This window comes from Carassius auratus, chromosome 50 (genome assembly GCF_003368295.1).
Source record: "Carassius auratus strain Wakin chromosome 50, ASM336829v1, whole genome shotgun sequence".
In the NCBI taxonomy this organism is placed as follows: Eukaryota; Metazoa; Chordata; class Actinopteri; order Cypriniformes; family Cyprinidae; genus Carassius; species Carassius auratus.
The window spans coordinates 3765673-3779880 of NC_039292.1; the positions used below are offsets into that span (position 1 = coordinate 3765673).

At 36.0% G+C, this 14208-nt stretch overlaps 5 protein-coding genes across 6 annotated transcripts in view; 2 read left to right on the forward strand and 3 right to left on the reverse strand.

Moving 5' to 3' along the window:
- Positions 1-14208, forward strand: part of LOC113066682 (uncharacterized) — a 672150-nt gene that overhangs the window by 81377 nt on the left and 576565 nt on the right. The window lies entirely within an intron of this gene.
- LOC113066707 (cAMP-regulated phosphoprotein 19-like) lies at positions 498-2751 on the reverse strand. The gene is made up of 3 exons (XM_026238683.1): positions 2611-2751; positions 1338-1460; positions 498-1264 (listed from the first exon to the last, which is right to left on the reverse strand). The coding sequence occupies exons 1-3, from the start codon at positions 2647-2649 to the stop codon at positions 1094-1096; spliced, it is 333 nt and encodes a 110-aa protein (XP_026094468.1). The 5' UTR covers positions 2650-2751; the 3' UTR covers positions 498-1093.
- LOC113066706 (BET1-like protein) lies at positions 5074-6219 on the reverse strand. The gene is made up of 4 exons (XM_026238682.1): positions 6198-6219; positions 5865-5950; positions 5721-5777; positions 5074-5634 (listed from the first exon to the last, which is right to left on the reverse strand). Exons 1-4 carry the CDS (start codon positions 6217-6219, stop codon positions 5467-5469), a joined length of 333 nt encoding a protein of 110 aa, XP_026094467.1. The 3' UTR covers positions 5074-5466.
- On the forward strand, positions 6203-10238 carry LOC113066698 (ATP-sensitive inward rectifier potassium channel 11-like). The gene is made up of 6 exons (XM_026238668.1): positions 6203-6630; positions 7417-7607; positions 7724-7960; positions 8064-8333; positions 8582-8789; positions 8918-10238. Exons 2-6 carry the CDS (start codon positions 7449-7451, stop codon positions 9343-9345), a joined length of 1302 nt encoding a protein of 433 aa, XP_026094453.1. The 5' UTR covers positions 6203-6630; positions 7417-7448; the 3' UTR covers positions 9346-10238.
- LOC113066705 (CD59 glycoprotein-like) lies at positions 11633-13194 on the reverse strand. Of its 2 annotated transcripts, none has more exons than XM_026238680.1 (3): positions 13111-13194; positions 12890-13030; positions 11633-11878 (listed from the first exon to the last, which is right to left on the reverse strand). In XM_026238680.1, exons 1-3 carry the CDS (start codon positions 13163-13165, stop codon positions 11673-11675), a joined length of 402 nt encoding a protein of 133 aa, XP_026094465.1. In that variant the 5' UTR covers positions 13166-13194; the 3' UTR covers positions 11633-11672. The 2 variants fall into 2 exon arrangements, with proteins under 2 accessions (XP_026094465.1, XP_026094466.1); XM_026238681.1 differs by having other exon boundaries at positions 12890-12994; positions 13111-13185.

The window sequence follows — 14208 nt, forward strand, 5'->3', positions numbered from 1 at the left end:
CAGTCAACTGAAAAATAACTCATACAAATGAATGGCATGGAAAAAACTTCATACATTATGTATGTCAAATGTGAATTGGTTATTTGTATAACTGTCATCTCTACTGCCAGGAGCTGTTTGTTCATCCTCTTGGCTTAGATAATATTATAGTATCTAAAAAAAATTATTAAAGTCCACCATGGCAACGAATGGGCTGGAAAGAGTGAGTTACTGCACTCCACCCAGACATACTAAAAACAATGAATACTTTCAATTTAAGTTGGTTTTATTTGTATTCAGCCAGCGAACAATACAAGTGAAATAAATGAAAGCCTTGGTTAATATAAATTAAGACACAGATCAAGTTTGACTAGACATTCACCAAACGTTATTGCTAAACGATGGCACAATGCTAGTCTCCATTAAATTTGGCTAGATAATTACATTTTATTTTAACACTAATTTTACAACTGACCTTTCATCAACTACTCGGTCACACAGCACAAGTGTAGCAGCAACAAGTTTATTTACAGAACAAATGGCACAGTTGTTTACAGTAAACATTTGTTTCAGGCATTCTGACGACAAAACCTAGAGAACTCAGCGAAGAGCTCAATACACTCTCAGTGTGGGCAAGCAAAGCTCGCCCAAGAGAAACAGACAGTTTTAAGGCCATTTTTCATCACTAACAAGTAGGAATGAATGAACTAAGAGCGCTTAGGTTTTCTTCAGCTCAATCAGCTCACATCTACGAGGCCTTTTGTTTCTTCCAGGAGGCACCGTTTGGCAGAAGAGGTGGTTGTGATTATTTCAAGTCCAGTCCTTATAATCTATTCATGCAAATCTTATTTAAAGACAAAAAGATGATCAAAAGATAGTGTAAAACCCTAAAATAATCTGAGTTAATGCACCAGATTACCATGTTTAAACCTTGGCATCGATGTCGCAATACAACTGACCAAGAGCAATGACAGCAGCAGTATCAAAACATTAAACTGTGAGCGTTTTAACAAGCCGCAGACAAAGAGAGTAAGAAAAGACAGCGAAAGAAAGACAAAACATTATGGAGATGTAGACAGCAGGAATGGCAGTGAGACAAGAGTCCACACTCGCATTAGACGGCGAGTTTGCTGGCCACCAGAGACTGTTTCCGCTGGGGCAGGTCCTGAGGAGTGGGGATGTGGTCTCCAGTGATCTCCGTCTTCTCCGCCGCTGCTGCCGGGAGCTGCTTGTTCTTCATCTTGGCCTTGGCCATGTTATAGTCGCCAGAGTCAAAGTATTTTTGCTGCAAGGGATAACAACATCCATTATTTGCAATCAGTGGGCTCAATATTAAAACTCTCTTTTTAGGAATGTACCCCTTTTTGAAGTCTTTTCCGCAACAGATCTGATCCACCAGGCTTGGCCCCGAGATGTGGGTATCGGGCCTTCAGTTTGGCCTCCTCAGTTTTTTCTGGACTTACAACAGTGTCCTGCATCTCCTTCATTAAAAGAGGGATGAAAACCATGTGAAAACACTAATTCTTAAGCCACAGGATGTGTAAAGATTGTTTTTTCTCAAATCATGTAAAAAAAATTGTTAAAGCTGCATTGAACTAACAGCTAGATTGAAGGATAAAAGAACAATATAGTGAATTTGATGATAAATTTGAAGATAAAAAGAACAGTGTTTATTTAAAATAAAAACCTTTTGTAACAATATACACTACCCTTCAAAAGTTTGGGGTCAGTAATTTTTTTTTAAAGAAATTAATGCTTTTATTCAGAAAGGGTCTGTTAAATTAATAAAAAAAGTGATAATAAAGACACATATTGTTAGAAAATATTTATATTTTAAATACACACTTGTTCTTTTTAACGGTTTTCGGCAAATACCGTATAAGTCGCATCAGCCCAAAAATATGTCATGACGAGGAAAAAAAAAACATATATACCGTAAGTGGCACTGGACTATAAATCGCATTTATTTAGAACCAAGAACCAAGAGAAAACATTACCGTCTACAGCCGCGAGAGGGGGCTCTATGTTTTCAGGGAGAGGCTACAGGAGCACTAAGCAGTATAGAGCGCCCTCTCGCGGCTGTAGACGGTAATGTTTTCTTTTGGTTCATGTCAAATTAATGTTGATAAATAAGTCTATGAAAAAAAAAAAACTATGATTAAAAAGTGCGACTTATAGTCCGGGAAATACGGTAATCCTGAAAAAAGAATCACAGGTTTAAAATAATAATAATAAGCAGCACAACCGTTTCCAACATTGATAGTAAATCAGCATATGAGAATGATTTCTGAAGGATCACGTGACACTGAAGACTGGAGGAATGGTGCTGAAAATACAGGTTTGCATCACAGAAAATAATAATATTCAATATTACTGTTTTTTTCTGTAGTTTGGTCAAATAAATGCAGCCATGATGAAAATTCAGTTCAGGCTTCTTAAAAAAAAAAAAAGTTTACAGTTTTATTATAAATAATTTCAGTTTACGCTTGTAAATGCGTTATCAGCATGCAGTCTCTAAACATTCTGAACTCTGATGTATTTATACATTATGAGTCTTTCGTAACTGAATCATTACGATCATATTGTCAGATGCGGAATGGCCTCGTATTAAACGAGCTCGTATAAACAAACCTGCTGCTCCACTGTGCTCGCCTCCACTTCACCGGACATCAGGACAAATTAAATGCAACAAAAACAAAAGACAAAAACGAGACACTGCTTTATTTTGAGAGATCCGTTCGTCGGCTGGTACTGTCTTCAAAATCGTTCTTCCTCGACAGAAACAGCGAGCGGCGCACACACACACACTCACCATTGAGCTGCACCGCCGCCGCGTGGACAGGAGGAGAACAGCGGCTTTCTGGAGAAAAAAAAATATATATATATATAATCAAATATTTATGCAATGAAATGTAAATTGAGATGAAACACTTTGTTGAAACTTAAGAGAAAACATTTAAAAAAAGTTTGCATATGTGTTTTGTGTTATTTCATATTTGATACATCAGACTTTTAATACCCATATATCATTATAAAGTATGTTTCTCTAATGTAAACCAATGAGATTTTATAACAGTATATCAGAGTGCTTACATAAAATGCATATAAATGTCAGTTGTTTGAGTGTCTTAGTAAGAATATATTTAAATGCTTGTTTTAACTCCATACTTACAGAACAGACCAAAAGTTTGGACACACCTTCTCATTCAAAGAGAATTTCTTTATTTTCATGACTATGAAAATTGTAGAGTCACACTGAAGGCATCAAGGGCTATTTGACCAAGAAGGAGAGTGATGGGGTGCTGCGCCAGATGACCTGGCCTCCACAGTCACCGGACCTGAACCCAGTCGAGATGGTTTAGGGGTGAGCTGGACCGCAGACAGAAGGCAAAAGGTCCAACAAGTGCGAAGCATCTCTCGGGGAACTCCTTGAAGACTGTTGGAAGACCATTTCAGGTGACGACCTCTTGAAGCTCATCAAGAGAAAGCCAAGAGTGTGCAAAGCAGTAATCAAAGCAAAAGGTGGCTACTTTGAAGAACCTATGTCACGGACCAAACAGTCCGGCCATGAGGAAAACAGAAGTTTCTTTAGAAAATGGGTTATTTTATTACACCCCAAAAAAATACTGAACAATAGAAACCAAAAAATTAACAACTAGGCCTATAAAAGAGGTCAACAAAATATAACTATACTCAAAACAGCATACAACAAAACAGAATATGAACTTAACAACCTCACCTAACAGAATGAGACACCAGGGAACATATATAGTGGCTTGACCAAACCAATTTACACAAAAAAGGAAAAAAAAAAAATGGGAGACAAGTACAAACAATCACAGAGCCAACAAACTAAACCCAAACCCCACTCCAACATGGCAGCACATGGTATGGCTTAATTGGCAGGTCACAGGATATCACAGTCCTCCACCCTTGGCCACACCTTTCTTCCCCCCCAGGACAGAGCTCTCTCCAACATGGTAACAAAGAAACAATGATTAATAAACAGAAAATATTTGCATAGCCCTACAATGTGAAAATGTGTGCACTCCATTTAAACAGTGTGTTGCTAAGACAAATAATATTATATGACAACTGAAACTATATTATCAATGTTTCTAAATCATGAATTGTTTGGGGTGTGGCGATTGCAAAAAATTACTTAACCTATGTACCTAAAACATAACTTGGGTGCTGGTATTACCCTTCCTTGCCAATTGGTCATCCTGTGTGGCTTGGGCCACCACAACCTACAATATGACATCTTTTCAGTTGTTTCACACTTTTTAATGTATATAATTCCATATATAATTCCACATGTGTTAATTCATAGTTTTGATGCCTTCAGTGTGAATCTACAATTTGCATATTCATGAAAATAAAGAAAACTCTTTGAATGAGAAGGTGTGTCCAAACTTTTGGTCTGTACTGTATTTTAGAAAAAAATGTGAAACTTGTGACATTTGCCAAGTATGGTGACCCACACTCAGAATTGGTGCTCTGCACTTAAACCATCTAAGTGTGCACACTCACACAGCAGTGAGAAGTGAACACACCCCCAGAGCAGTGGGCAGCTATTTATCCAGCACCCGGGGAGCAACTGGGTACTAAGGGTGGAAGAGAGCACTGTTCATTCACTCCTACCTACAATTCCTGCCAGCACCAAGACTTGAACCAGCAACTTTCTGGGAACTAGTCCAGCTTTCTAACCATTAGGCCACAGCTCCCCCTAAGTGCTCACCTCCAAATATAACAGGTTTTTGAGAAATGTTTAATTCCTTCCAGTTAAAGTTAATTTTAAAAATGACTAACAATAATATAGTTATTCTTACCTTTACTTAAAAAAAATTTAAGATTTCACATAAAAAAAAAAAAAACATGTGAACCATGCCCTGAACGTTTAAGAATTATACTCAAATTATACTACTTTCTAGAAAAGCATGAAATATCAATAAGATGAAGGGAGGACCAGATATATGCAAAAGTCAAATGAACATCATGTAAGGACATTACATTGCAATTTTAGTTTAATTTAAAAACAACCAAAGTTGACATTCTATATCAAAGTTGGACAGAAAAGCACAACAGAGGTGTTTACATTTAAAATCATTTTAATGTACATAATTATCAAAATAGTATTCGTTTAGTTACATTTTCTTTCATAATCTACAACGATAAAAATATAAAGCATGGTAATGTAAAAATGTTTTTAATTAATTTGAAATAAAACAGCAACTATTATACTTTCGATTATGAATAAAAATATACACAGAATAGACCAATTCTAATAGCGTAAACAAAGCGCTTGCTCAAATAAAGTTTAATGTAATCAATCATCCTCAAACTGCAGTCGTTCCTCTTTTATATGAATGGGAAGTCATTTGCTGAACACTTTTCTGAAATCACCTCATAAAAGAATCAAACAGAGCATCCAAAAAATTCTCATAGAACTGAGAAACCGGTTCTAAAATCTTAGCAAATGAGCCATTAGTTCTGGATCCGTGTCACTAGATAATACAGCAGGAAGAAGGCCACAACCGAACCGGCAGACACATAACACAAGATCTTTCTGTTGTCTCGGCCGGATCGTACCATTGTGGAAAACCTCTTCACGCTTCCAGTCAGCAGGCCAGTTGCGCTGAGGAAATTAGAGTCCTGCGTAAACAAGGATGTTAAACACATGCCGAGTTACACCCAAACACCGCAAATACATTCAACATCAACATTTTCAAAACACCTACCATGCCATCCAAGTAGCTATTCTGTTCTTCAGCATCTTTGTCAATGTCATACGCCAGCTTTGAATGAGAACAAAGACATAAATGCCACAGAATGACAGCTCTATTGTTTTAATGACATTATATATATATAGAAGTCTGCCTTACAGATTTAAGTCTAGAGACTTTACTGGCCAGATTTTCAGCCATTAGCCTGTTTTCAGCGTCCAGCATGTCATCCACAGCACCATGTCCTGTCAATGACCCAAAATTAACCGAGATTAAGCCTTTTTTTGACAAAGTACACCAACATGATTTCATATCTGACCACTTTCATTTTCGAGTTTACTTGCACTGGCAACATCAACAATAAATGTTGTAGTTTTTTTTAGACAAGAGAGGCATCCTAATGTTTAAAATATTATGTGGCGATTCTAATAAAACAGCTAAAGTTAAAACATATGACTGTACATTATAAGAAAAGTACTACGTGTCACTTACCTCGATTCCACGGATCAGCCATCTTTAAACAGCTAATCGGCTAACAACCTCGAAAAAACACTCGAAAACACGCCGAACACCAGTAAAACCGATCTGTTTTAACTGTAAATAACGTCTTAAACCAAAGCCAGCACATATACTTTCAGTAAAATTGTTGACAACTGTAAAACAGCACGCATTTATCACAAACCAAACCGCTGAACACCGAAGCGTCGTACAGTGTAGCGAAGCAGCAGCCGCTGGGGGTTGTGGGATATGTTTGTCCGCCACTCATTCATTTTTATTTTTTTTAATCATAAGGACTCTGTCTGATTGCATAAGATACCTACCCAGCCATCTGCTTGCGTTTGTTTTAAACATTTTGTTCGGTTAATGTTATTATTTTTTAAACTACACTGATATGATCTAAACAGCGCGTGTCACTGTTGTGCTGGTAAGCATCTTTATTTTATAATGCATAACCTTGATTATGCGGTCATCACAACGACGAGTCGCAATATACAATAACGGATGCATAATTCTATTTGATGATATTTAATATATACACACGAATAACTGGGCGTGTGCATTCTGTAGTGAAGATTAAATTAAATATATTTTCGATTGCCCTATATTTGAAGTAGATATATTCGCAGAGAATTAAATAGATAATTAAAGTGATTATGGTGATTTTTAAATATAATTAACTGTATCAATGATGATGTTTCAACAGGAGTGTGGTTTGTAATTTTTCAGTGCTTGTGTCGAATGATTCCTCTTAACGCACGATCTTTAGATATTTATACAGTGCACTGAATGACTTTAAAAGGCGTTTGAATGAGGCTTCTAAAGTAGCAAAATGTGCCAATATCAATTGAAATTATTTACCAAGCAAAATAGGGACAAACCTTTTTTGAAATTTAAATTAAACTTTTTTAATGCTATAATTGAATTTAAAACATATTATATATATTTTTTAATATACTAGAACATTTTATTAGTTTATTATTACATAAATTACATGAACGACAAATATGCACCACGTTAAGTTTATTATTTGGTTGAAACTGTGTAATTTTATTTGATAGAAATGAAATCTATATATGTGATTAAAATAGATCATCTTAAATATAGGCCTAACATTTTTTTTTTATTATTTAATTGTGAAATTTATTTTCAATTAAAAAGTGTTTTCATTTAAAATGTGTATTTAATTTATAAATCTATTTTTATTTTTTAGTGTGGAGCACCGATCAGCCACATATTGTCATAATGCTGGCCCGCAAAGGCCTTTTGGCTGATGGTTTTCTGTTGACACGACTCGCTGAAGATGCTGCACAACCCAGTCGCATCCGGCCAAAGTCACAGAGGGCACGTTTCATCACCAAGAGCGGGTCGTGTAATGTTGCCCACAAGAATATACGAGAACAGGTGCGTTGCCCAAATGAACCAAGCAAATGTTTAAATTCACTCACATTTTGTAGTATAATGTGTTATTAGACAACCGATGCAGTACACTTCACTGATTGGATTCTGCTGCTTCTCAGGGCCGGTTTCTCCAAGATGTTTTCACCACCATGGTGGACCTAAAATGGCAGCATTCCCTGCTCATCTTCACTTCGGCGTTCCTGTGCTCCTGGATGCTCTTTGCCATGGTGTGGTGGCTTTTAGCATTCGCTCACGGCGATCTGGAGCCTCGAGATCCCAACGAGCCTGGACCTGTGCCTTGTGTCACTTCCATTCACTCCTTCACGTCTGCTTTTCTGTTCTCCATTGAGGTGCAGGTAAGGAGCAGTCTGGATGGATTTCAATCCAATTGTTGACTCATTGAGGACCAAATGGTTGAGCTTTCTGAACCTGTAATATCAGTCATTTCTGTAAAATCAGGTGACTATTGGTTTCGGAGGACGAATGGTGACGGAGGAATGTCCACTGGCCATCATAGTCCTCATTATCCAGAACATTCTGGGCCTGATCATCAACGCCATCATGCTGGGCTGTGTGTTCATGAAGACAGCTCAAGCCAACCGGAGAGCAGAGACCCTCATCTTCTCCCGTAACGCAGTCATTGCCCCGAGGAACGGCCGACCAACATTCATGTTCCGTGTTGGGGATCTGAGGAAGAGCATGATCATCTCAGCCACAATACAGCTGCAGGTGACAAATATCTTCTACTCTGACATATATGGTTCCATTAAGAACTTTTAATATCAATGGAGAAGTTTCCCTTGGACAGAAGGTTCTTTATAGTTGAAAAATGTTCTTAAGATTTTTTCACCAAATGGCTCTTCTATGGCATCACTCTGAAAACCTTCCTTTTGGAACATTTATTTGTAAGAGTGTAGCACTTCTGTCCAAAACCTCTTGAGTTGAATTCCACCCTAATCTTGATTTCTGTTCTTCAGGTGATTCGGCGTACAGTAACTGCGGAGGGTGAGGTGATTCCTGTCTGTCAGCTCGATATCCAGGTGGAAAATCCTCTCAGGAGCAACGGCATATTCCTCGTCTCTCCACTTATAATCAGTCACACCATTGACAGAGGAAGTCCGCTGTACGAGGTCTCAGCGCAGTCACTGGCTACCGAAGACCTGGAGATCATTGTCATCCTGGAAGGTGAATGGAGTGCACTTCTCTTTGAATTAATAATAATGATTAATTAATTTCAGTCATTTCTAAACTGAAAATAATTTGCTGCCTGTATAGTTCACTATGAAAGAGAGCCGATGTGTCTGTTCTATCAGGTGTTGTGGAGACCACCGGCATCACCATGCAGGCCCGCACATCCTACACGCCAGAGGAGATCTTTTGGGGTCGGCGTTTCGTCTCCATTATGACGGAGGAGGATGGGCGCTACTCAATCGACTACTCCAAATTTGGAAACACCGTTCCCGTCCGGATGGCGGCGCTCAGCGCTAAGGAGCTGGACCAGACCAGGGGCGTGCAGGACAGTGGACCCCATGAGGGTAAACCTCAGGGCTGGGGGCTGGTGAGGGCGGGACGGGGCGGGTACAGGAGGGGCGGCGGCCGGGCCTGCGATGACACAGCAGTCAAGCCTTGGTACGTGCCAGCGGAGAAGGAGGAGGAGAAGAAGGGGCAAAAGAAAAGGGTGAAACTTGAGGAAATAGGCAGAGAGATTGAAGAAGAAGCAGTAGAGGACATGAGCGATTAGAACAAAAACATTTATTTGGTTTTTCAGGTATGGAAGTAGAAATAACCTAGAAGTTATTGGTAACTAGTTCACTTAAAGTTATAGTTCAACTAAAAATGAAAATTCTGTCATCATTTACTCAACCTCATGGTGTTCCAAACTCATAAGACTTATATATATTCACAAAACTTAAACCGTTTGATTCTTATGGATTTGATTTGCAGCATCTTTATAACCTTTTTGGATCTTCTAAGTTTTGGTTACCTGGACAGAAATCTTTCAAGTTTTATTCAGAATAATGACCAAAGTCTTTGGAACAACATCATGGTGAGGAAAATATTACACAATTTACTTTTTTTTTTTTTGGAGAACTATCCCTTTAATATTCAAGAATATTATTAATAATAGTCTCAGATATGTTTTATACTACACATGATTTGTAAATCTAAAACATGGACAACTGTAGCATTGATAACAAATACCTCTGAGAATTTCTTGTCCTTTCCTGCAAGCAATATAATGAATTTTAGGATTGTTTTAAACAGAGAAATGAGGTCTCTTGACAGCACTAGTCAAGATACGGAGTGTAATTAGGTGAAGATGCCATTCAGTGAGAATAAAAAGCAGGCTGTGGGGGATAGAAGTAGAGTCAACAGAATCAACTTTCATGTTGTGAAATTAAACATGACCAAAAAACCTTAACTCTGCACAAACTGTTTAACAGACTCTTTCTATCAGCCACAGAGTAGTTTTTTTTTTTTTTTTTAATTCACTTCAAATTAAATATGGCATATACCTCAATTAAAATGTAATACTGCTGCTGTTAAAGCAAACATGTGGCAGCTGTATATGTTTGTACAGTCTGATGGGTTTTGATACAATAAGCCCTTTTAATACTATTCCAGTTCATTGCCTTTTTGTGTTCTTATCTTGTTTTATGAGATGTGATGTGTTTACGTTAATTTTTGATTACAACAAAAAGTGATAGTACAACCACAAATTAAAATTTGGTCTTCATTTACTAACCCTCATGTCATTCCAAACCTGTCTGACTTTTATTCTTCTGCTGAATGTAAAAGAAGATATTTTGAAGAATGTTGGTAAATAAACAATTTTGGTTCCCATTGACTTCAATTGTACAAATAGAAAATACAGTCAGAGGTCAATATGAAATAAAACTGTTTGGTGTCATTTACTCACCCTCATGCCATTCCAAATCAGTATGTTTTTTTTTTCTTTGTGGAATTAAAAAAAAAAATGTTTTGGTTCCCATTGACAATGAAAACCAAAACCATTTTGTCACCAACATTCTTCAAAATATCTTCCACATTCCACAGCAGAAAGAAAGTCGTACAAGTTTGGAATGACATAAGGGTGAGTAAATGATGGCAAAATTATAATTTTTGGGTGGACTATCGTTTTAATGTGTCTATCATAGTTGTTTAGTTTGTAAGTGTTGACATATCGTTTACATTGTGTGGGTTTGTGCAATTGTGTTGTGTACTAGAGGACCTCTTACATACATACCTTCATGTTTGTGTCCTATTTAAATGTGAAAATTAGGGAATACATTCCATGTTGATTTAACAGTTTACATATCAGTGAGTTTTTGTATTTTGTGTATTTCACATATTTAATAAAGCATATGGCATTTTATATATCTGACTGAAGGAATTCCTGAAATTTACTTTTTTTGGAAAACAGCATGTTATGTCACAGGATTAGGGCTCAACAGCTGGGCAGACTTTACAGCGAATGAAGCTGTTCCATCTGTGTTCAGATGCTGGAGATTTTAAAGTTGTCTGTTTCAAATCCACTCACTGAATATATTCCAAATTTTTAGTAATTTTAGTGTTATATTGATGTTAGGTGCTGTATTTCAATTGCAAGTTGAAGTGGAGCTGTCCGCATTGCTGAATAAAAACTAGAACCATTGAAGGTGGTTTGAAACTGGACTTGTAAGACGGTAAAGGGTAAGCCAAACTCAAAAGCACCTGTTTAAAAAAAAAAAAAAAAAAAAAAATGTTATAAATTCAGAAAATCAAGGTTTATGTTTAATTAGTTAATTTATTAATGTAAATATAGTACATACAAAGGTAATTTTTGGGAAGATCAAACATTTTGCTGCATTCTTATGAAATATCAGGCAAAATAAAATAAAAATAATTTTAAATTAAAAAGTCAGAAAACAAAGTTATTAGAATAAAAATAGTTTACAACAAACAGTGCTCTTTGATATATAAGTGGTTAGTTAAAACCAAACAATCACAAATAATGGTACATAGTAAATATATAGATATCCATAAAGGGTATGGCAAGAAATAGCCTTCGAGGACACTAGTGAGAGATCAAGCAGTGATGCAGCAGGACCAGAGGCTGGTGAGCAGCGCCAGCAGAGATAAGATCCACGTGCTTGCCGCGGTCGCTGGGCCGCTGTTACACAGGTCAGTGTTGCAGCACCTGTAAGTATATTCTGATATCGACGGAAACTTCTGAGACAGACGAGAGTTATCACAGTCAGTGTAACGAATGCACCGGCGAATGGTCTTCCCACCTAGAAAACGAGAACTCTTAATCAGTGAATAGAGTAGAATAAAAAATAAATAAAAAAATCACTTAAAAAAAGTATTAATGCAATTAAATAAATGTTATTTTAAACGGAGCATATTTTTCAACATACACTTTAGAAATTTGATTATTTACTTATTTATAGTATAAAAATGATGTAGCCTTTCAAATAAAATGCACTAATTGCATAAACTGCATTCTTACATCCACAAAAAATCTTATCACCAATAAATCCATCAAACGTCTTACCCTCTGGGGATTTAAGACAAGTTGGAGGTTTTCATAACTTTTATAGATTATTCATCATGTTTTTAAAATAATTTATATATATATATAAAAGTTTTGTCTGTAGAATATTTTTTAAGAAAAATTATAATAATTCTTAAGCAAAGGTTTTGGGAACATAAAATATTAACTTAAATATTAAGAAGAATTGTATAATTATTTTATTGTTCTGTGTCTGCATTTCTTTTTTTTTAATTCCCTTTAAACATCTCAGTATTTATGTCTTCATTACTAAGAAATCTAAATGCTGCTGTATAGACAAATCTCGAACAGTAAAACTATATCAAACTGAAAGTTTAAACAACTTATTTTAAGAAAGTTATTTGATCTTTTTAACTGAAAGAAGCTGTTTTGATGGACATTTAATATACAAATTAATAAATAATATGAATTGGTTATTTTTAGACAGATTAATTAGCAAAGTTCAGTTACATACTTATCTTACCCAACATCATTTGGTTAGTAGTTATTGCAAAAGTGTTTCAGAAATGTGATGTTAATTCTTAGAAAATGTCTAGTGTCACTTGTTTGGAGATGTCACTTTGTTTGATAATATAATATACAAATAAAATTGAAACAATAATTGTGTTTTAAAATATATACATGAACCAAACACTAAACTATTAAAGTAAATTAAAATGTAAAAGCCAAAACCTTTTTGTCTCTGTCTCAGGAGGATGTGCCATTGCATACTAAAACTTCATCCACAAACCTTTCTCATGAAGATATAAACATGCATCCTCATAAGAACAAACTTGCTGCACTGTGCATCGGCCCCCAGTGTAATCCTCACACTTGTAACATCGAAGAGACGAGCCTGCAGAGGAGAATCGGATTCCATAATGCTTAACGCCTGTTTCAAATAAAAAGCACTGGAGTCATGACCAAACCACACAAAATTAAGCCAACAATAATGAAGTGCATTTAACTTACCTAAGCTTAGAGTCACACAGCAGACCAACAGAAAAAGTCCAAGAGAGCACTTCATTATGAAAAAAATCTTCCTGACCTAAGAGACTGATAATGAACATCAGTAAATGAAAACAAAGAAAATGATTAAACATTGAAATTCAGTGCATTAATGATTTCTGAAGGATCATGTGACACTGAATACTGGAGGAATGATGCTGAAAATTCACCTGCACATCACAGGAGTAAAATAATTGTTACAATATATTCAAAGTAAAAAAAAAAAAAAATGAAATCCTTTTTCACAGTTTTAGTGTTTTCCCTGTATTTTTAGCACATAAAAGTAGCCTTGCTGAGCAGAAAAGTCTTAACTAAAATAATGCAAAAATCACAATGTTTGCAAACTTTTGACAAGTGCTGTATATACAATACAAACATAAAAAATGTTCTTTATTCTATATACTAATATATATATACTAATATATATATACTAATATATATATATATATCAAATAATAGAATACATAAAACTGAAATGCAAAACTGCACAGTTTAAATATCTGGAAAATATTAGCATCAGAATTATATTAAATATGACTTACAATCCTCAAAATACTCAGGGTTAATCCAAGCTTGTGCGCTTCAACAGTCCGAAAACATTCTTCGTGCACCTCTTCTCTGCTCGAGCTCTCGCCTCGCCCTTGCCCCAAATGAATGATGTCATTGATGGGGTTTCTTCTAGATGCCAAGGCAGGTTAGAGGGATCCGAAAAACGAGACAAGATTATGTTTAACAGTCATTATCATTAATATACATGAATGTATTGCAATGCCTGCGTGTCGGTGACTTATAGAAAACTATAAGTGCAATTAACAGTTAAACTACTTGCATTACAAACCAGTGTGTTTATTATAATAAACTAATACGATAACAGTTTGCAATATAGAGCAGCATAACACTCTTTTTGTACAAGTAAAATAGTTAAAAGTGAATAACATCATAACGCATCTCAAAAACAATTGCATTTCGCTAAACGATTATATTGCACAGCCTGAACACTGTTATATTAGTCTAAAACAGAGCACATACAGAATCTGTATCAAAACAAAAGATCTTGACTCT

What these genes read in the sequence shown, in the direction of transcription:
- LOC113066698 (XM_026238668.1), top strand. Translation starts at nt 7,449, where the DNA reads ATGCTGGCCCGCAAAGGCCTTTTGGCTGATGGTTTTCTGTTGACACGA. An exon ending in ACAAGAATATACGAGAACAG is followed by an intron (nt 7,608 to 7,723) that starts GTGCGTTGCCCA and finishes GCTGCTTCTCAG; the next exon opens with GGCCGGTTTCTCCAAGATGT. An exon ending in TGTTCTCCATTGAGGTGCAG is followed by an intron (nt 7,961 to 8,063) that starts GTAAGGAGCAGT and finishes CTGTAAAATCAG; the next exon opens with GTGACTATTGGTTTCGGAGG.
- LOC113066706 (XM_026238682.1), bottom strand. Translation starts at nt 6,219, where the DNA reads ATGGCTGATCCGTGGAATCGAG. An exon ending in GGCTGATCCGTGGAATCGAG is followed by an intron (nt 5,951 to 6,197) that starts GTAAGTGACACG and finishes GGTCATTGACAG; the next exon opens with GACATGGTGCTGTGGATGAC. An exon ending in ATAGCTACTTGGATGGCATG is followed by an intron (nt 5,635 to 5,720) that starts GTAGGTGTTTTG and finishes TTGTTTACGCAG; the next exon opens with GACTCTAATTTCCTCAGCGC.
- LOC113066705 (XM_026238680.1), bottom strand. Translation starts at nt 13,165, where the DNA reads ATGAAGTGCTCTCTTGGACTTTTTCTGTTGGTCTGCTGTGTGACTCTA. An exon ending in CTGTGTGACTCTAAGCTTAG is followed by an intron (nt 13,031 to 13,110) that starts GTAAGTTAAATG and finishes TATTTGAAACAG; the next exon opens with GCGTTAAGCATTATGGAATC. An exon ending in TTTATATCTTCATGAGAAAG is followed by an intron (nt 11,879 to 12,889) that starts GTTTGTGGATGA and finishes CTCGTTTTCTAG; the next exon opens with GTGGGAAGACCATTCGCCGG.
- LOC113066707 (XM_026238683.1), bottom strand. Translation starts at nt 2,649, where the DNA reads ATGTCCGGTGAAGTGGAGGCGAGCACAGTGGAGCAGCAG. An exon ending in CGAGCACAGTGGAGCAGCAG is followed by an intron (nt 1,461 to 2,610) that starts GTTTGTTTATAC and finishes CTTTTAATGAAG; the next exon opens with GAGATGCAGGACACTGTTGT. An exon ending in GGAAAAGACTTCAAAAAGGG is followed by an intron (nt 1,265 to 1,337) that starts GTACATTCCTAA and finishes TATCCCTTGCAG; the next exon opens with CAAAAATACTTTGACTCTGG.